General features: G+C 32.8%; 1 protein-coding gene across 2 annotated transcripts in view; it reads right to left on the minus strand.

The window, feature by feature from the left end:
• Positions 1 to 23,406, minus strand: part of LOC132756364 (NAD kinase-like) — a 40,455-nt gene that overhangs the window by 8,847 nt on the left and 8,202 nt on the right. Inside the window, exons 2-4 of one of the 2 annotated variants that reach the window (XM_060747423.1) lie at positions 20,761 to 20,844; positions 5,756 to 5,885; positions 1,451 to 1,559 (exon numbers count right to left, since the gene is read on the minus strand). In XM_060747423.1, coding sequence (XP_060603406.1) covers positions 1,451 to 1,559; positions 5,756 to 5,885; positions 20,761 to 20,844 — 323 coding nt within the window. Of the gene's footprint in view, positions 1 to 1,450; positions 1,560 to 5,755; positions 5,886 to 16,121; positions 17,632 to 20,760; positions 20,845 to 23,406 lie in introns of those variants that run through there. The other variant, XM_060747422.1, reaches the window with a different exon arrangement.

Raw genomic sequence — 23,406 nt, forward strand, 5'->3', positions numbered from 1 at the left:
AAACCAACATAATGGGTTTGCAACCAGCATGGATCCAGACCAGCCTGCTCATCCGCATAGTCTGATCAGGATCCATACTGTTTCTCTACTTGTTATATGGTTTGTCAGCAAACAGCATGGATCCTGCTCATTTGTACATTACAATAACTCCAAGCAATCGAAGTAATATCAAGCAGGATTTGAATTACAAGAGCTGCGAGTAGGGTTGGGCGCTTGCCTAATATCAGTGCCATAACAAATTCAATGTATGAATTCACAAGGATGAAGATTTCATTTAAAATACACGAAAAAACTTTACAAAAGGATATAATTCAGTAGCAATGCATACTAGACTTATAGGTCTTTAATAGTAATGTAATAAGATTTTAAGGAAGGAAAAAAGATTCAAGATTCTAGTAATAATGTACATCTTGTGCTATTTAATGACTGTTTTTGAAGTATTCACAATGTATCACAATATTTCTACTGTATGACTATCACAGTAAGGGCTATTTCGGCATATTTTGACCATTTTTTGGTAAGTTACGTGAACTGTAAGTGCAGTTTGCAACATGTAAAATACTTCCTTTGTTCAATTTACAATATTTTACTTTTAAAATTTAAATATGTTTTCACATTTGTCATGAAAATTAGCATCAATCTGGAGGCATGATCCTTTCAACTTTCAAAACCTCATCAAGCAGAAAGATGTCAAATCTTAAAACTTTCAATTTTTTGTTTGTTTTACGTTTTATCACAACCATCAGCTGCTGCATTTAGCTCACTTTCAATACAAAATTTCAAAGGATTATATTTCATAACCGTAATTTTAAAACTTTTATGTGAAAGATATAGAAGGGTACTCAACATGAAGATTAAATCTGATAACAAGAACACAGAATACAGTAACAACTAGTTTTTTTCCTACAGTCTCGACCATTTTTCCTATCTCAAATACAGTCTACAATTTTCCCCTATCTTTATTCAATCTCTTTTACTTTCATTTCTTTCCTTAACCCACTTTCTGTAATTAACACAGACTGGGGCAGGTTCACATTTTAGTGGGACTGAGTTGAACAAAATTTAAGGTAAACAACCAAACTTAAACTATAAAACTTACAAAAAAGAACATCCAACAATTAGACTCAAAATTTCTGTCAGTCGTATCCATTAAATTTTAAATCATTATAGATGGTTCAGCATAAGTTAAATGTTGAATTCTGCTTAATCTGGTGCAAAGGCATGTGGCCCTTATCTTGCACTTTCAAATACTGTTCATGAACAGGCTCAATCAACCAAGCCTCTATTATTTTCAATATTGTCATTTTTGACATTCTCTAGGTATTCCTTTTTTTTCACTATTTTATTATTATGAAAAAATATATGTATCAAACAATAAAAAAATATATCTTGACCCTTAGAACCATTGGCTAAAAAACAACTAAAGAATGACCAGAAATACAACACCTACCTTCTCTGAATGTTTGAAGCCGGCTCTTGTATTTTATAAATGTACTATCGTTTGCTAGGAGCACATCTTCTAAAACATTACTTTCCAGGAACACTATCATCTTCCGAACCTAAATTATTATAAAGTTAAAGATACATTTTAACCCATTACCCCATGAGCATTTTGTGAAAAATGGCTGTTTTCATTGAAAAGTCTCCCGTTACAAGTTCAAGTTGCTATAAAACTATAACAAGAGGGCCATGATGGCCCTGAAGTCGCTCACCTGTATATAGGCCTCCGGAGCGGGGCCAGTTTAAACCCCATGGCTTTTATTTGAACAAACTTGGTAGACACCCATTAGAAGATGTTTCATGCTAGACATCAAAGGTCTAGCTCGTTGGATTTTTTAAAAGAAGTTTTTTAAGTTTTTTCTTTTCACATATATTTAAAAACAATGACACCCCTGGGACAGGGCCAGTTTTGACCCCAGGGCTTTTATTTGAACAATCTTTGTAGGCACTTACTAGAAGATGTTTCATGCTTAATATCTACACTCTAGCTATTAGGGTTTTTTCGAAGAAGATTTTTTAGTTTTTGCTATACACATATAAGGAAAATCAATGTCCCCTGGGGCGGGGCCAATTTTGACCCCAGGGCTCTTATTTGAACAAACTTGGTAGAAATCCATTAGAACATGTTTCATGCTAAATATCTTAGCTCTAGCTCTTTGGATTCTTTAAAAGAAGATTTTTAAGTTTTTACTATATGCATACAGGAAAAATTATGACCCCCTGGGGCGGGGCCAATTTTGACCCCAGGGCTTTTATTTGAACGAACTTTGTAGACACCCATTAGAAGATGCTTCATGCTAAATATCTTAGCTCTAGCTCTTTGGGTTCTTTAAAAGAAGATTTTTTAAGTTTTTACTATATACATATAGGGAAAATCAATGAACCCCTGGGGCGGGGCCAATTTTGACCCCAGGGCTTTTATTTGAACAAACTTGGTAGACACTCACTAGAAGTTGTTTCATGCCAAATATCTAAGCTCTAGCTCTTTGGGTTTTTTAGAAGAAGATATTTAAAGTTTTTTCTTTAGGTTGCCATGGCAACCAGAGTTCTGCATGGAATAAAATTCTTTGAACAATTTTCAAAGGTGATCACCAAAGGAACATTCCTGTGAAGTTTGGATGAAATTGGCTTAGTGGTTTATGAGGAGATGTCATTTAAAGTAAAAGTTTACGGACGCCGGACGGACGGACGCCGGACGAAAAGCGATCACAAAAGCTCAGCCTGTCACAAAGGTACAGGTGAGCTTAAAACTGCTTCAATACTAATCAAACTTGGCACAAATGTTGACTGGACCATTGCCTTTGTAACAACATGCTCAGTCTTAAATTTTCTGTTACCATGGCAACTAGGGGACATCTCAAAATTGCCAAAAATCCCTATTTTGCGTTGATTTTTTCCATCAAAATTGATTTCAAAGTGCTGCCACTTCTCAATGGATTGAGATAAAGTCAAAGGCTTTTCAGCATTGGTTACACATTACCTTATGATCGACCTGGGGTCATTTTTAGCCTCTCACAAGTCCAAAATTTTCTTGGCGATGAGGGGGACTCCGTCCCCTTCAAACCCCCCAAACAGAAGGGGGCACATCCCCCTTCTGGCAACCCCCTGGTGTATCTTTTGGATGGGGGACGGCGCCGAAAAAGTGGTCAATTTTTTTAAACAACATTTCTCAAACAAAAACAAGTGTTTGGGGGCCTAAATAAGGCATTTTTTCACCATTTGAGAAAGCAAAAAGGGGGGGGGGGGGTGAAAAAGCTGAGAAAGGCGTATATATCTGGTAATGGGTTAAGTAATTTTCAAAAAGAAAAAAAAGAAAATGATAATGACATTATCTTTACAGTGATTCACTGACCTTTAGATATATTCTATGACCTTTACAGTGATTCACTGACCTTTACAGCTACTCTTTGACTGTTACAGTGATTATCTAACCTTTACAGCTATTCTCTGACCTTTACAGCTATTCTATGACCTTTACACTGATTCACTGACCTTTACAGCTATTCACTGACCTTTACAGCTATTCACTGACCTTTACAGCTATTCTATGACCTTTACAGCTATTCTCTGACCTTTACAGCTATTCTCTGACCTTTACAGCTATTCTCTGACTTTTACAGCTATTCTATGACCTTTACAGTGATTCACTGACCTTTACAGCTATTCACTGACCTTTACAGCTATTCACTGACCTTTACAACCATTCTCTGACCTTTAACTCTCTAAACTGATGGTAAATGTAATTCACAAGGTAAAGTTCAAGGTCATTTTATGTAATATAGGGAAAGTAAAATATTTATCTATAATGACAGCTAATAAAGGGATTATATTGGTCACTGGGTGAAGTTCAAGGTCATCCGATATCAAATAAGGAACATAAAATGTTGTTCCTAAATCATAAATAATAAGAGATCATGAAGGTCACTAGTTAAAGTTCAAATCATCCATTGTCATATAATTATGGAAACTAAAATATTCATCTTATCCACCTATCTTGCTATATGACCTTGTCCAACTTCCATTCTGACAGTCCATTATAAATTTTAGGAGTATTAAAATGGAACCTTGGAAATTAAACTGCCAACACTAACAGTATAGAGCCTGGTCAAGATTGTGCAGTCTATACCTTTGCTCTTTTCTGAGGGCAATTGTGTTGCAGCTAAGGTTTTAAGCAATGTTTGAGTAAATACCCAAGTTCAATATCTGCCAACCATATACAAAAGTTAACATTTTTAATGTCTTTTTAGCTAGGTTTTACGTCGCACAACACTGTTAAGGTCATATGGCTTCTTCAAGCTTTACTGATAGAGGAAGACACCTCAGGTGCCCCTCTGTGCATTATTTCAAGCATGAGAAGGCACAAGTTAGTAGAACCACTGATGTTCAGTAAGCTAGCTCAGGATAACTTCCTCACATGAAGAAATCCAAAGTTCCTGGCGGTATTCCAACCTACAGCAGTGAGGGGCAAGTGGTTTGAAGTCAACAACCTACCACAAACACCCCAAAACATTTTTGTAAATCATGACAAAATATTATGTAACTTGAAAGTATGATCAAGTCCAAACATTATTTCCATCAGTTATGTATATAACAAGATGTTTAATAGGCCATGGCATACTTTATTTTGTGTGGGCAAAAAACAGGCTTATTTAACCATGACACGAACCATGAAAGGAAATATAAGAAAGTTTTAGTAACATTTCTGACTTTTACAAAGAGTATCTCGATTTCTATATCCTGTTAGTCTAGACGAAAAAAAAGGTCATTTTATCACATTATAGAAGAAAATATTTTTGCAAAAATATATAACAAAATGCAAAAACAGCAATTTAATGCAATATAATTGATAGACCAAGATTTTAAGGCATTCTAACCACAACAACAATGTCAGATAGATGTGTTTTGGAATGTGATAAAAAGATTTATCATAATATGGAAGATCATAACAATATTTTCAACAAGAATGATCAAAGAAAAAAATATTTTTCGAGATATTATTTTACCACAATTATTGTCAATGGATACATATATGCACATTTCTACCTTAAAGAAATACTGCAATTTGAAACTCAATGCGTAATTAAATGAAATGGCACTAAACAATTGCAAGAAGAAACAAATTGCATTTCTTATCTGAATCAACAAAGGATGGAAAAATCTTTAAATAAAATTGGCAAATGAAGATATAAAATGTATTTTAGTTTATTTTATTTGTTTATTTGTTGTTATTTTTTTCAATTTAATTTTCAAAATATCTTGTAATAATCAGTGCACCGTTAAGCTTTAAAGGTAAAAGTTGTTGAATCGATAAAAACCCAGATTTGCAGCATTCCAGATAACAACTATTTTGGACTGTCTATTTGAATATGAAGGAATTTCAATATGAAAATAATTATTAATGTATAGAGCCTGGTCAGGATGCGGGAAAGTGCAGGCTGGCCTGGCTCTTTACTGGTGGCAAAGGCCTATCTCTTTCGGTTCCAGTAAGGTAAATATATAAAGCTTTCTCAACACATGTGTTTAATAATCTTATTAATGAGCGGCGCCATGACAAAACCAACATAATGGGTTTGCAACCAGCATGGATCAAGACCAGCCTGCGCATCGCTATCACTCACTGTTTCTCTATTTGTTATAGGGTTTGTAAGCGAACAGCATGGATCCTGATCAGACTGCGCGGATGCACATGCTGGTCTGGATCCATGCTGGTCGCAAACCCATTATGTTGATTTTGTCATGGCGCGGCTTATTTTACCTCTATTAACCATGATATGAGGTCTTTGAATGGACCGAGCACAGCTTCATCATATATTTTCTTCACCACCAACACTGTCAACGGAGTTTTATGCCAATTCAACTTTTGACTTCCGGGGTCTGGAATGGTCCTGAAAATAAATTTCTGACATCTTAGAAAAAGACGCAAAAGAAAATACATGTTTGAGACTGAAAGTCATGTTTTCATAATTAGATACTGAATAAATAAATAAATAAATAAAATTTTATAAATGGCCGGCATCTTAGAAAACGCATTTTCTTCTTCTCAAGTAAATTTATAACTTTCAGAATCTAAAACCCCTTGAAAATTAGCCAAAATAGAATCTTAAATTATTTAGACAAGAGCGATCAGTAATCACATGTGTCGCCTCATGATGGCCAATTTCATGTTGGGACAAATTTTGTGACAGACTGACAGTGCACAACTAGACTTGGTACTGATCATTCCTGTAAAGTTTGAATGAAATTGCACCAGTAGTTTATGAGGAGTAGTCCGGACAAGCTTTTGCGTATCTGGCAACACACAGAAAAAAAACACCTTTTTATCAAAGGGCCATAACTCGGCCAAAAATCATTCAACCGGAAAACCCGCGTGCAATATGCGCAAGGACTTGAGCTACAGATCAATCCTGTAAAGTTTTCATTGAAATTGCATTAGTGGTATAAGAGAAGTAGTCTGGACAAACTTTAAAATTAAAAATTATTAAAGGGCCATAACTCTGACAAAAATCATTGAACGCGGAAAATGCTGACAATATGCACAACTAGACTTGGGTACTGATCATTCCTGTAAAGTTTGGATGAAATTGCACAGTAGTTTATGAGGAGTAGTCCGGACAAGCTTTTGTGTATCTGGCAACACACAGAAAAAGAAACCTTTTTATCAAAGGGCCATAACTCCGCCAAAAATCATTCAACCGGAAAACCCGTGCAATATGCGCAAGGACTTCAGCTTCAGATCAATCCTGTAAAGTTTCATTGAAATTGCATTAGTGGTATAAGAGAAGTAGTCCGGACAAACTTTAAAATTAAAAATTATTAAAGGGCCATAACTCTGACAAAAATCATTGAACCGGAAAATGCTGACAATATGCACAACTAGACTTGGTACTGATCATTCCTGTAAAGTTTGGATGAAATTGCACCAGTAGTTTATGAGAAGTAGTCCGGACAAGTTTTGTGACGGACGGACGGACAGACAGACAGACGACGGAGAAGTGATCCCTATATGTCGCCACTACTCTGTAGAGGTGACACAAAAATTAGCTAAATTAGAATCTTTAACCCATTACTTCATATACACGCCTTTTAACGCCTTTTTCATCCCCCCCCCCCTTTTTTGTTGTCTCAAATGATGAAAAAATGCCTTATTTAGGCCCCAAACACTTGTTTTTGTTTGAGAAATGTTGTCAAAAAAAGTGACCTCTTTTTCGGCGCGGCACGCCAACCAAAAGATACATCAGGGGGTTGCCAGAAGGGGGATGTGCCCCCTTCTGTTTGGGGGGTTTGAAGGGGGGCGGAGTCCCCCTCATCGCCAAGAAAATTTTGGACTTGTGAGAGGCTGTAAATGACCCCAGATTGATCATAAGGTAATGTGTAACCAACGCTGAAAAGCATTTGACTCTATCTCAATCCATTGAGAAGTTGCAGCACTTTGAAATCTATTTCGATGGAAAAAATCAACGCAAAATAGTGATTTTTGGCAATTTTGAGATGTCCCCTCCTTGCTATGGTAACAGAATTAAGCCTGAGCATATTGTTGCAAGGGTAATGGTCCAGTCAACACTTGTGCCAAGTTTGATTAGTGTTGAAGCAGTTTTTATAGTATTATAGCAATTTGAACTTGTAACGGGAGACTGAAAACAGCCATTTTTCACAAAATGCTCATGAAGTAATGGGTTAACAACCTAGAAAATAAAATTTTAAGTCACTTTTTCCTGAAAATTTAACTTAATTCATTTTTCTTTGAAAATAAAACTTAAGTCAATTTTCTCTGAAAATAAAACAAAAGACACTTTTTTTTTTAAAATAAAACTTAAATCATTTTTCCTGAAAGTAAAATCTAAGTCAATTTTTTTTTGAAAATAAACTTAAGTCACTTTTTAAAAAAAATAAAATTTAATTATGTCACTTTTCTATGAAAATGAAACTTAATTAAGTCAGTTTCTCTTTGAAAATTAAACTTAAGTCACTTTCCTTTGAAAATAAAACATAAATCACTTTTCCAGATTATTTTACAAATTGTTAAAATTGCATTATCATATATTGAAAATAGTTCAAGTAATCCTGTACGAAAAATCAGCATGGCTTTTATGAAGAACAGGACCTATTCAGGCCTGTTTTGAACCAGAATTGGCAAAATCAGGGTGAAATAGACATGGACCCTGAATTTTCAAGAAATCTCAGATGGGAATTCAAGTTTTTTCTACCCTGACATCGTCTTCATTTTGGTAAAAGTCAGGTTGGAAGCAGGAATATTTTCACTTTGAAAATATTTTGACACAGATTTTACTGACTTGGAGAAAAATAAGCAAAATATACCCAGATATTTCAAAGTTAGAAAATTTTCAAGAACCATGCAGTTTTAATAGTCTTAAAAGTTCTTCATTTCCAGCCTGATTTTTCTTAGTTAGGGTTATTAGAAATGAATATTGTAAAACACTAATAGTACAGTTTACATTGCTGTTCAGATAAAATTGAATTTATTATTCAGAAGAAAATATATTATAATGTCTTCTTCTGGAAAGTTTCAGTTGATTTATGGTAAACTGTATTTAACAAAAATTCTTTTCATTTACTGAATTATTCTCTTTTTTTTTTTTTTTTGAAATTATGTAGATTATTTAGCTCAACATGATTTATTGTTATCTATAAAATTGATAATTGTTATTAGTAATTGATTGTATATATATTTAACTTATGAAATGATTGTATTTATATTTAACTTATGACAAACAATTTATCATTTAATGCATTAATTGATCAGCAATAAGTAATGTTCAAGATTTTTAGTTTTTATCCATCATCTCACAATCTGCACAGAATCTCTACTTCTAAGGTCAGCTTCTAGTTTATATAAACAAATAACCTTCAACTGGAATTTCGTACAGTACATGTGTATTTCAAAATACTTAATGTTAAACTGGGCTATCTGGCAGATGAAAATAGAGAAGTTACCACAGATTGACCGACAGCAGTTTAAAATCCAGAGCAAATATCACACCCTGAAAATTATTTCCAGCATGGTCATTTTCTTTAGAAATATTGGAGGCTTTAGTTGTGATTATTATTCAAATAAATCAATTTACAATTATATATTAATACATAAATGAGTTTTGATAATTACATAGAAAATTGGATGTAAGAATTAATTACTACCCCAGCTATACAGAACTTTCTTGGGAAATTTATTGTGAAACTTATATATAACATGGAGCATAATAGATGTGTTAAACTTCGTTATTCAATTTGAAAAAATGGAGGGAAATAAGCAGCCAATTGTAACAGATAAATGGTAAGTTATAATTGAATTACAGTTCTTAATATTTTTAATTTTTCATAAAATTATGAATTCTGTAAGCTCTGAGTATTCTGAAAAGATTTTAAATATTATATGTTACTTTCTAGGAAACCTGTTTTTAAATATGGAGGTGGAGGGGAAAATGAAATCATTCTTAATTTTTCTAAGTAAACTATACATTTTGATCATTCCATTTTAGAAATAAAAATTATGACATGATTGCATATTTGTTTTTTTCTACTTCCAAAATTTAGGTTGAAGCCAAATATTTCAGTAACATGTGACAAAAGGATGAAGCAGAAGTAAATGGTGTAGTTGGAACAAAAGAATACAATAGAGGAAATATTACTGGTAATTTTTAGTTTTTTCATTTTCTGTCAAAATTAGATTTAGTTTTAATTATTAGTCCCCTACCGGTTTACCGGAGGGGACTTTAGGTTCACCCTCCGTCCGTCTGTCTGTCCGTTTGCCACAAAACTGGATCCCGCGATAACTTGAAAAGTACTGAAAATATTTTTATGAAACTTGATATATGGATGGATGGCAGTATGGAGATTATGCACGTCTTTTTCTTTTCCTCCTATGTTGAAAATTCTGGTTGCTATGGCAACAAATAGGCTGAAAATATGGCAAATTTTACACATAAACTGGATCCAGTGATAACGCAAAAAGTACTGGAAATATTTTTTTGAAACTAATGTTATATGGATAGATGGCAGTATGGAGATTATGCACGTCTTTTTCTTTTCTTCCTATGTTGAAAATTCTGGTTGCTATGGCAACAAATAGGCTGAAAATATGGCAAATTTTACACATAAACTGGATCCAGTGATAACGCAAAAAGTACTGGAAATATTTTTATGAAACTTGATAGATATATGGATAGATGGCAGTATGGAGATTATGCACGTCTTTTTCTTTTCTTCCTATGTTGAAAATTCTGGTTGCTATGGCAACAAATAGACTGAAAATATGGCAATTTTTACACATAAATTGGATCCAGTGTTAACGCAAAAAGTAATAGAAATATTTTTTTGAAACTTGACATGTGGGTAGATGGCAGTCTTGAGATTATGCATGTCTTATCTGTTCTTCCTATTTTGAAATAATATTGGTTGCCTTGGCAACAAATAGGCTTTAAACATGGCAAATATAACAATATTTGTGATAAGTCAAAAAGAGCTGAAATTTTTTATGAAATTGCATCTTTAATTCCAGAGTTATCTCCTCTTTAATAATTTTGCTTTTTAAAATGTTATATTTTGGTAACAGGGATGTTTCAAATATTAACTTTAGAGTGTCCTTCAGTCCGTCTGTCTGTCTGTTCATAAAAACTTTTTCCTGTGATCACTTTTAAAGAACATTTCCAACAAATTTACTTAAAATAGAGAAAAATTTAAACATTAGTGAATGGCCAATGGCCCTTCAGAATGCTGATGGGGTTCTAACCGGTAGGGGACTTATGGATTGCTTGCAATACTATGATAATTGCTTGTTAAAATTATTCATTCCTGCAAATTTTATGGAATAAATGACTTCATGAAGTCGGTACATATATGTTTATAATGCTGTAGCTTCTTTAAAATAATTTCATCAATCATTTGTTCTTTTGAAGTTTTGATTGCAATTAATGAAATATTATACCTTTAAAACTACATGTACCATGTATGGACATATTTCTCTGTATTAAGGTGTTACTTTTTCTTTTAGATTAATATATAAATTGAAAGTTTTCTATAGCATTTTCCTTAACTGCTTTCATATGTTTACAGATTGTGTAGTCCAGATACTATAGTGTGGAATTATGAAATACAGTGTGCAGCTACCAAGTGGAAATATCAAACAAGAATGACTTTTGAAATGTATTTTATTGTATGAAAATCAAATACAGATAAGTGAAAAAAAACCGGAATTATTATTTTGTCAAATATCAAAAAGAACAGGAATCTGGGTGGATTTTTATTTTAATTTCAGGGTGGGATTTGCAAAATTTTAGGGTGGGATAATAACAGGAGGAAAAAGTCTGGCCTGACTTTTTAAACAGAAAGCAGGGTGAATTATGGCTCATTTAAATATTTCAAATTAATCCCACCCTGAAATTGCTCTTAATTTAACTAGAAGTAAATCTATTTTTTTAGAAATCTGTGCGAGGGAAAATTCTGCCCTGGGATTTCCATTTCAGGGTGGTATTTTTTCTGGCTCATTTTTAAATATTTCGTTGAATCCACCCTGAAACACTATATATTGTATACTAAAAAATCTAAAAAATAGATTTCTGTCTTCTCTATAGTCAACTGAATAGCATAAAAAACCTGGCTGGGAATAAATTTCTGATCCCATGTCAAATCAGGGTGTAGTCAGGGTAGGCATTTTCGTACAGGATGAATTATTGACAAAATTGCCTAGAAGTGTAACACCGGCACAATTACATGTAACATATCAGACATTTATAATTATCTTGGTTACATCATAATGTAACATGAAATAAAATTTCCTCTCAAATAAAATTCCAGTAATTTTTTATTGTTTGTTTAATTCTTATCAAATTAAGTTAAATAATTCATCTTTTTTTTGATAAAACCACTATTAATGACTAAACAAATGTTTGAATATGCACTATCAAACAAAATTCTATAACTTACAATGCCGTATAAACATGAAGATGAAAACATCTCCTTCCGTATGTGTCTTTAAACATCACAAGTAAAATGATAATGAAGACTAAGACAAAATTTAAATAAAACATTGGCACACTATAAAATGTGAAAATTTGGGACAATACTGCCACCGGTACGTGATTTTAAGATTGGACTTGTTCAATCAAGCGTGCAATTTACATTTCAAGGTTCAAATAAGGTAAAATGTTTAAAAAAAAATAAATGTTTTCTAAAAGTATATTATTTAATTTATTTATTTAAGTCCTATTCATGTGCAACCACAATTTAAAATTCATAAGCTTACACGGTACCACAAATATATTAGTACATGACCATATTCAAACATTGAATTTTAAGAGGCTATATGTAGTGTTATTATCATGTAAAATTTGTAAAGACAGAATATTTCATAGCACTGGATGGTGACTTTGGTGAGGCTGCTCATTTGAGCCGTGTCACGACAAAACCAACATAATGGGTTTGCCACCAGCATGGATCCAGACCAGCCTGCGCATCTGCGCAATCTGATCAGGATCCATGCTGTTCGCTATCAGTTTCTCTACTTGTGGATGCTCAGGCTGGTCTGGATCCATGCTGGTCACAAACCCAAATCAATTTCAATACCTCGAAAGATCAATTATCACGTATCCTTGCCCAAATTTTAGATGGTAATTAATATCCCCTTCTCAATTTTAGTACTTTAAATCTGCTCAATTTTAATTTCCTAGCTCAATATCCCTGGCCATATTTCAAACAGTATCTCATGCTCAATTTAATTATCCTTAATCAATTTGGTTATTCCTGGCTGTATTTCAAACAATATCCGCCTGCTCAGTTTTAATAATGCCAAATTTCGATATCCTTGCTCAATTTTATTATCCCTGCTCAATTCAATAACTATTACAGTTATACCAAACACCATAAATTAACTATTGACATTTTGAAATTGAATTCAAGACAAGTCTTTTAAATAATGAGCTGCGCCTTGACAAACCAACATAATGCGTTTGCGACCAGCATCGATCCAGACCAGCCTGCGCATCTGCACAGTCTGATGAGGATCCATGCTGTTCGCTTACAAACCCTATTACAAGTAGAGAAACTGATAGTGAACAGCATGGATCCTGATCAGACTGCACAAATGCACAGGCTGGTCTGGATCCATGCTAGTCGCAAACGCATTATGTTGGTTTTGTCATGACGAGGCTCATATATAAAACAAGTATAGAACTAATAGATAATGAAATTATGTAGAATTAAAAGCTACTTCACCACATGTTATATTAATCCCATTAAAAAGTCATCATTACAATTACATATTATTTCTTATACAATACACTACAATAACACATATCATATATAATGCACAAAAAATATTTCCTCATTTATGGAACAAGGTAAACAAAATTTCCATACAGATGCTGGCTGTTATACATTAAACCACATCCATTTCAATAATATAATTCAATCGACAGTCCTTAATTAACGTGTGAACGGCCAAACTAGTATAGTTCAAACACCATACCAAATAAGATTATTTATCTTTTAAATAATTAAAAAAATGGATAATTTGTGAAAATAGGAAAACTTAAATTCAGCGTTACAGTACAACAAAATTAATGGCTGTCAATAAGATTGTATGCTTAAGAAATTAGCATGTACTTCAAAAATACACGACTGGTAGGTTCAAAATCGAGGCGGCATTAGTATAATGTAAGAACATCTAGCTATCTAACTAAGTAATGAATTTTTTTTATAAAAGGTAAAATTGTTTAACAATCAAAACCTTTAAATTCTCTATAACAAAAATGTCTGGTTTCTTTTGTGAAAGTATAATTATGGAAGTCACAAGAACAAAAACTAATTTTTAAAGCAGAAAGATAGAGTTAGGGAATGACTACAATGTCAAATAATCCTTAATCAAAATTGATAAGACTTTACCACCAGTATAGAGCTTAATAATGCAGGCCAGTTAGCACGTGCCTGACAAGGCTCTATACTTTTGGCCGAATAACTTTAAAGCAGCCTTCAGCTTTATTTTTTGTTGGAAAAACAATTCTGTATCTGTTCAAACTAAGACAGTATTCCAGTACTTTTATCTTGGAAAAGTGCATCAAATTATTGTTATGCCTTCTTCAAAACAGCATTCCGAGAGCTATTTATTGCGCAATAGTGATGTTCGTTTTTTAAAAATAGAGGATCAGGAAGGGAAACAGCCGATTAACTAATTTACATATAAAGAGAACTGGACCAGATTAGAGGTAGCAAAGGATTTTGTTATTATTAATGTTATAATTTTATTGACAAAAAATTTCATTTTCCACCTCAATGATCTTGATATGATTATAATATGAAACGATTTAAAAAAACAAAACATATTTAACCTTTAGAAAAACTGAAGGCCGCTTTAACTTTTCATCTTGATAACCCTAAATTTGATCATGGACTGTCCCCAAAATGGAATTCAAGAAATTCAGCAGGTGAATTTTTAAAAGACAAAACTGTATGCTCCCAAATATTTCTTTAATAAAGCTAAAAGTTTTATCCAAATATCATAATAATTATATAAAGATAAGCTTCGATACACAAAGTCACATAAAGTCATAGGAATGTAAAGTCTAATCAGCCTATCATTACAGTATCTATCTAACTTAATATTAAAACATGATAAATGTTTATCATTGTTTATTAAATAATTATTTCTGCTGAAGATATCCTAAGAACGCACTGGAAGTGCAACCGATAATATTTAAAATATTGAGTTCGTTACTTCTTAAATTATATTATTATTTTATCTCTGACTTAATATATACATTATTATGTTCAATGTCAAAAATGTTTTAGTATGTTAAAATGGCTCCTTAATAAAAAAAAAAATGGCCTGCATTTTATGATATGTTTTGATGTTGAATTATAAAATCTTCAATACTTGACATTCATATAAATAAAAAAAAATCACCAATCTATAGGCAATCATTGGGTCATTAATAAAAGAGAAAAGTGATTCAGGCCATAAGAAAAACTTTTATCAATCGATTAATAATGGCAATAAATCGACATAGGTTATAAAAATATCACTAAGGTCAAGAGCCATAATGCAAAATTTAATATCAAACTTGAACTTTTTGTTCTGTATTAACTTGCAAATGTTTGAAAACTCAACATCTGTAAGCCCAGGAGAGTAAAGACTAAAGTGCCTTTAAACCTAAAACATACATAGATTACGATCACTTGAAAACTACTCTAAAACTACTTTTAAATAGGTTAGAAGTTTAAATAGGATTTAAATGATAGTAAAATAGATCATAGTGAGTCCTTGTGAATAATTTCTAGATAAGTTCTACAGTATTTCAAGATAAGTTCTTCAGTATGGTAAAGCAGGCAGACATGTGAACTTTTTTCGATGATCAAGTGGGAGATTTTTCTTCAAAAAAGAGGGAGATTTTAGAATTTGCAATAAACAAAGAAGAAAGTTCTGATATCAAAAAAAGAGGGAGATTTCTTTAATTTGTGAAAACAACCCTTATTTTAAGAAAAATCTTTGAAAATATGGCTGCAGAAAGTGGGAGTCTCCCATGCGCAGGTACATTTATAATAATGTTCAACAGTTCTGTAATGGTAAGGTACAATAAGATGTACATAAATGTAGTGAAGGACAGGTAATAATGTTATAATATTTAACAATTCTATACAGGAAATCTACAAAGCACTGTGAAGGACAGGTATACTAAATTTCTACAGCACTGTAAAAGACACACAGAATAACTGTTAACAGTACTGTTAAAGATAGGAACAAAAACTGTTGTTCAATACAGTAAGAGGCAAGAATAATTAAATTCTTCAGTACTGTAAAAGACAGTACCCATAAGGTGCTTCAATTACTGTAAAGTACAATTGTATTGAACAGTACTTTCAAGGACAGTTACAAATAAGATCTAATGTACTTTCAATGCAGTTCAACAATATTTCAAAGGACAGGAAAGTTTTTTAGAACTGTACGGGAAGGCACAATTATTAATTTCACAGTCTAAGACCAGGTTTATGTACCTTTCAAGGAGTCAGGAGAAAATGAGTAAATTACAAGTATCTTATATTATAAAGTGGTCAAAATTTCACTACAAGATCAACTTACAAATCAATGAAATTAATGTAATTTAGGACAGACCTACCACAAGAAATGATGAGACTTAGGCCGTGCCTCAATAATCTGTGCCGATTTCTCCATTTTCACTTTTGGGACCATCACATCCCTTGACACTGTCTTGTTACCCAAATTATTTGAGCTCTGGGACTTTTCCCGAAAATAATTTCTTTTCCGTAACAAAATTCCATCGGCAGTAGGCATCTTGCTAATGTCATCACCGCCATTTTCAGTATCAACTAAATGACATTCTGTCGCACTTCTCTGTGTCCTGATATGCAATCCCACATCTTCGCTGTCGTCGTTTTTGCTGTCATCATTTTTGCTGTCATTAATGTCAAATTCTGACAGAATATTGTCTGTGTTATCAACAGGAGTATTGCTATTCATCCAGTCATCTTTTTCTGCTTGATTAGCTAGATCAACCATGTGTTCTTCAAAATTATCCTTTATGTTAGCACTTTGTGCAATCATATTGTGAACTGCTTTTCTTTTATTAATCTTCTGCATTCTGGTAATGTTGTTGCCCACTGACCTTTTTGTACTTCTGTTTTTGATATCTTTTTGCACTAATCCCTCATGTATTATATCTTTTCCGCTTTTTTGAAACGTTGTCCTGAATCCATCTTCATGGCCAGATATGTCATGTGTTATTTCTGAACATACTTCAAAATCATTCTTCAACTTAGTTTCTTCCTTCTTGACCAAAACTTCAGTACAATTTGTCGTCTGCAACTTTTCTCCTCTCATTACATCTCCTGTATTATCATGTACACATGTCCGGCTACTTAACAATAAATCAGTCTCGAAACCTGCTCTACCCCCATCGTTCACTTTTCCCGACAGCTCTTTCAATCCGAGAGGTGAAAAATGTGATCGTCCTTTATCTACATTAACACTGCCATTATGATAGCTTCTACTTTTGCCACTACATATGACCTCGTAATCTGACTTCCACGTCTGATTATTATTCACATCCATGATAACGTGTTATTTTTACACTATAATCATCAACTTCAATATGACGTTATGAAATTCAAAATACTATCTCTAATTTCTTCAGGTATTTAAAGATGCATTACCAATAATATCTTAAATTTTTCGTCTCCGGTCTGTTCTAAGTCACATTATTATTTTGTATATGCATGCAGTCGTGTTAAAAAAACCCATGTTCTTCAAGTTTAATGCCTTGTAGGATCAAGTCATTGTACTGTTCCACCGAAATATTAAGTATATTAACAAGTTTTAACATTACAAACGTGAAAAGAGCAGTGTCAAAGCATGTCAAATTACATCCTTTTCCTACCTTGTCACTTCGTAATAGATCTTTTCATCATAAAACTTATTACAAAATATGCTTATTCACACAAGATGTAAATAAATAACTTGTTTAAAAACCAAATGACCCATGTCTAAATTCATATATGTAAAATTACTCGATGACATCCTGATCCAAAACATTTTTTTTTTACAAAATTACTTGTTCATTCATGCGGAAAAAAATCAGCGATACGAGAACACTATCTTTACATGACTGTCAATAATAGCTAAGCATCACAATATCTTTGTTACGCTGACATTGCCCATAATTTAACCATCATCGTTGTCATATTTTCTCTCGGGGTAAAGTGTTTAAAAGTTACGTAAACTATAGGATACATGGACTACATTAAAACTTGTTTGCATGTCTGAAGTAAATTATCTACATCAAAATACTTATATACTTACATACATATAGTAATTGAGTAACAATACGTGGGCATTTGTGGGCATTTAATCACTCGGGTAAAGTTTTTCTTTCAAATACAGATTGAAAGTAATACCTTATCAACAACTCTATTTTTTAAGTATAAATCACGAGGTATATCTTATTTGCTATTTCATGTTAAACGAGAGCCAATGAACACCTTTCTCGTATCTAAACAGACGTAAGATTATGACAACATACAATTTTTCAGGTTTTTTGGCGATCACTGTGTATAACTGTCATCATCAATGTGCACTTCAAATTTATCTTTTGTTTGTGTCAAGCTTAGAGCTTTTGGACTGTTTACCATAACCGACTATAAATAGAGTTTGTCTTACTGTTTTAAACCTAAGAATGAGAAAGAGGAAATGGCCTTAATTTATTCCTCTATTTTCATGCTGTGTGTCACAAACATTAAAACATTTATACAAAAAAAAAAAAAACTAGTTTTATAAAATATTGACCAATGTGTCATGGTTTAATCTAATGTGTGCAGCACCCTATTATTTATAGTGAATTAAACAATTTAAGAAACACAGCCCTCTAATTTTATAGTGAATTAAACAAAAGAAACACAGCCCTCTTATTCTATAGTGAATTTAACAAAAGAATTACTGCCCTCTTATTTTATAGTGAATTAAACAAAATAAACATTGCCCTCTTATTTTATAGTGAATTAAACAAAAGAAACATTGCCCTCTTATTTTATAGTGAATTAAACAAAAGAAACTTAACATTGCCCTCTTATTTTATAGTGAATTAAACAAAAGAAACATTGCCCTCTTATCTATTGTGAATTAAACAAAAGAAACATTGCACTCTTATTTTATAGTGAATTAAACAAAAGAAACATGGCCCTCTTATCTATTGTGAATTTAACAAAAGAAACATTGCACTCTTTTTTTTTATAGTCAATTAAACAAAAGAAACACAGCCCTCTAATTTTACAGTGATATAAACAAAAGAAACACAGCCCTCTTATTTTAAAGTGAATTAATCAAAAGAAACACAGCCCTCTTATTTTATAGTGATTTAAACAAAAACAATCAAACTTGTTTAATTGATCTGCCACCATACTCTTTACAACTCACTTGATGGAAATTTCTTGGTATATACATAACAAAGTTAATGAAGAAAAATTGGTGGCATGGACGAGTGGTTAACATTTCAGACTAGTAATCTAAGTGTGCAGGGTTCAAAACTCGCAAGGGGTAAGCTGTTGTTTCGTTATAAAGCAAGAAACTTTATGCTCATTGCTCAGTACTGGTTGGATTGAAGGAATGGATTTAAAACTGTGTCAGTAAGTTATAGTCTTCTACAGAATTAAACTAAAATAAATTTTGTATAAACCTGAAGACAGGTTCAAAAATGTATTTATAGAAAACAAATTAATGCCATTCTCAATATCTTGTTATTTACAAACTGTTGACACTGTCTTTTAAATCACCACATATCAACTGTTGTAAATTCTTATTTTATATATAGGCCTGTCAGAATTTTCTATATATGAAATTTCATGAAAGTGAAATACACTGAACCAAACTTATGAAACCCCACTGGATATTTTCAGAAATTTTGAAATAACTTTAAGAAAGTCTAATAAAAGATTTAATATTTATTTTATCTGGAATTACAACCCATTCTTATCAGTTATCTTTTTATATAAAAACATTTGAAGGTTGTAATACATATTGTTTGAATATATTCATACAAAATGACCAACATAGACTGTGGTCATAAATTATATTTGCCTTAATAATAATCTTCACTATTGAGACTACCCTACAATTAAGACCACTTTGGTCCAGTTTGGTTGGTGGTCTTAATAGAGAGTTTTTACTGTACATCTTTTTGGGAATTAGAGATAATGATATACAGTTATTCACCAGTTTAGAAAATTTCAATTTGTATCTTATGAACATTTGGTTACATTGTTCAATGGTGTTACGGAAAAGAGCTGATAGAACATGTGTTCTATAGAATACATGAGCCGCGTCATGACAAAACTAAAATAGTGGGTTTGCGACCAGCATGGATCCAGACCAGCCTGCGCAGTCTGATCAGGATCCATGCTATTCGCTATCAGTTTCTCTACTTGTAATACGGTTTGTAAACGAACAGCATGGAGCCTGATCAGACTGCGCAGGCTGGTCTGGATCCATGCTGGTCGCAAACCCATTATGTTGGTTTTGTCATGATGCAGCTTAGTCATATTCTTCAAGTGTGTGACTTTCAGTTTTCAAGGATGTCATGATTAACCCAGCTGTTACAAAAATAAAAGTTTTCCGGTACAAACCAACTTTTACTGTTACAGCTTCAGGTGCACTACCAGTCACAATAGGTTAGCCAACCTGCTGCACTTATTTTTGAAGCTGTTACTGTAAAAGTTTGTTTGCACGCCCACATTAGGTAAGACAACCTCAAAACATTCTCAAATCCGGGGTAAGTCTATTGTGTTAAATGTCCTTGCAGGTAATAAATGAAATGTCTTATCAGGTATTTGGAATGAAATGTTTTAACCTAGGATGTAATTTTTTATAAGATTTGCTTAAATGTATTTCCACAATTCTCAAAATATAAGCAAAGGGTGTTAAGTTTTTTTGCTTAACAGCTTGCCCCTGAGGGGGTTTGAACCCACACAGCTAGCAATCCTAAGATAACCTGTCTTATTCATAGACACTCAGGCGATACAGACTGGGGACGCACCTATTTATGAGTAATTCTTGTGTATATTATAATTATATTAAGTAAGTTTGTTAACAAACCTTTTTATTACAAGTTAAAAGTCAGAACTTTACTTCTAATTTTCATTTCAGTATTAAATTTGTTCAACAAACTGGCTTAAGCTGGCCTAACCATTTTGTTAAAATACACTTTTTGGATTATCACATTGATAGTGTTTTAATATCATCATACTTACAACACACAATTTGAGCTGTCAAGAAGGCTTCCTTTTGGTCCAAACTTGCAATTAGGGCTTACTCCGTACAGGGACCTTGCTCGTCTGAAAAATACAATATTCATAAATGTTATTCTATAAATAAATTAATATACCTGATAATGCATTATGCAATTTATATATGTATATTTATGCTCTGGACATTTAAGTTTCAGAGGAGAATATTTCATGTGATTTTTACTGTTACCATAAGTCTATGTTAACTGTGTAACATGATCCCCCGGGCGTCACCTTTTCTAACCCTAGGGGCATGATTTACATATATTTTTTAAAGGTCCTTTATATTATAATACATGCTTGATATCTAAGCTCTGGACAAAAAGACTTAACAAAGTTTCGTATATAAGTCTATCTCAACTAAGCGACCGCAGGGTAAGGCCAAATAAGACCATGGGGCTAGGCCAATTGCTACCATGGGGCTGGGCCAATTGCAACCCTGGAGCTAGGCCAATTCTAACCAGGCATGCTTTATATAACTTCTGTAATAGACAAGGTGATGCTGTATGCCAAGTATCTCAGCTTTATGTATTGAACTTCTTAGGAGAGGATTTTATTTTAATTTAAAGTCAATGTTTTAGCTCAAATGTATGTGGAATCTGAATCCATTTAAATAATATAAGGATCATTCTTGTGAAGTTTGGTCAAAATTCAATGTGATTTTTGGGAAGGCGTTGTGAAAAAATAGAACTCCACTAGTCGGAGATTTGCACAGTAAAGCGGTCACTAAGGCAATTTCTTCTTAAATATAGGTTATTTATAAACACCGCTCTTACAATGTACATGTTCCTTGAAATTTAGTGGCATCTGAACTGATTGTTACAATGTTACATCACGATTGATGCAGCTTGAATAGCTTTTATTGTGTAGGAGAATTGGCCCGGACAAAAATAAAGTATTATAATTAACAAAGCGCAATAACTCTAAAATCATGAAGTACAGAGTACCAGTTCTTGTAAACTGCACTGATCTATCATCTTATGAAGTTTCAAGTCCATAGCTTTTATAGTTTAGGTGACAGATTTATATTACATGTTACAAATTAAGATCCGTGTTTAGGAGAAATGGCTGGGACAAAAATAAAGTATTACAATTAACGAAAGGCAATAACTCTAAAATCAGAGTACCAGTTTTTGTACACTACACTTCATCTCAATGAGATCTATCATCCTATGAAGTTTTAAGTCCATAGCTTTTTTAGTTTAGGAGAAAAGGCCCAGACAAAAATAATGTATGAAAATTAACAGAGGGAAATAAAGAAAAAATTAGAAATGCAGAGTACCAGTTCTTGAGCACTGCACTTCTTCTTAATGAGATCAATTATCATAATTATGAAGTTTCAAGACCATAGCTTTTATAGTTGAGGTTAAATGACCTGGACAAAAATAAAGTATGAAAATTAACAAAGGGCAATAACTCAATATTTAAGAAGCGTAAGGTAATGATTCTTGTGCACTGCCCTTCTGGTCATTGAAGGAAGCATGCATACAAAGTTTGAAGTCAATCTTACATATAGGGATTGACTTTGTTCCGGACAAGCCTAAGGGGACGCCAACAAAAGTAACCCCTATATGTCGTTTTTTTCAAGGCGACACAACAATTGTGGGAAAAGGAAAAATGACAGACACACACATTGTCATCAGAAAGGCTGACCTTTATTAAGAACTTTGAGCTCAGGTGAGCTGAAAAGCTGCAATGTTTATAATTTCACTTAATTAATAGCCTTTACTTTGCTTTTTGCCACAGTATAGAGCCAGTCAAATAAGCCTGTACAGTGCAAAATTATGCAGTGTGACCAGGCTCTATACTATTGGCTGACTAAAGACTTTACATTTTCATTCTGATATCCCTTAAAAATTGACAATGGACCATTCTGGGCAAGTACATTGAACAGCAAGCTGAGCTGTCGGTAGGACTGCATGCTTGACTATTCTTAGTGCTTGATTGCAAAATAGCCTTGATAATGTAAAATTTCTTAGATAAAAAAGGGCTGATTTTTTAAAAATATTTTTAGACCTTGGAGGGTGTCCTATTATGCTTTCAAAGAAGTGTATAAAATTTCAACTTGTTTCAAAATCCAGATTTCAATGGACTTAGAAAATATTTGAGGTGGTATGCAAACTTTAACATAAGTGGCTACGCCGACGCTCTGGTGACTATGATAGCTCTACTTATTCTTACTGAATAGCCGAGGTATAACTTTCAGCAGGTTAAGGTATAAAGCTTACGAAGGAACAATATACTCCTCATCATTAAAGCTTTAAATCAACTTTAAAACATACACACACAAAAAAACTTTCATTTATCTATTGTGCCACCAAATAATTTTGAGAAACCAATCCACATAAAAAAGGTGTGTCTAAAAACGTCTTTCCTGGATTTGAAACTCTGGATATTTTGGCGCTGTGACTCATATTATTAAGGTTTTATCCAATAGATGTTACATAGTTAACAACAAATTTATAACTTTAAATAGTTTATTTAAAGTAGTTCCGTGATGAGTCAGTTTAAAACAAACAAGAGTTTACGTCTGCAAACCAGGAAGTGTCCTTTGATAAATTAAAGTGCAGCAGCTGTAATCTTAGAAAAGTATCCAAAAAAAAAATCTTT

The sequence above is a fragment of the Ruditapes philippinarum genome, unplaced genomic scaffold (genome assembly GCF_026571515.1).
Source record: "Ruditapes philippinarum isolate M1 unplaced genomic scaffold, ASM2657151v2 ctg931_1_1_1_1, whole genome shotgun sequence".
Taxonomy (NCBI): Eukaryota; Metazoa; Mollusca; class Bivalvia; order Venerida; family Veneridae; genus Ruditapes; species Ruditapes philippinarum.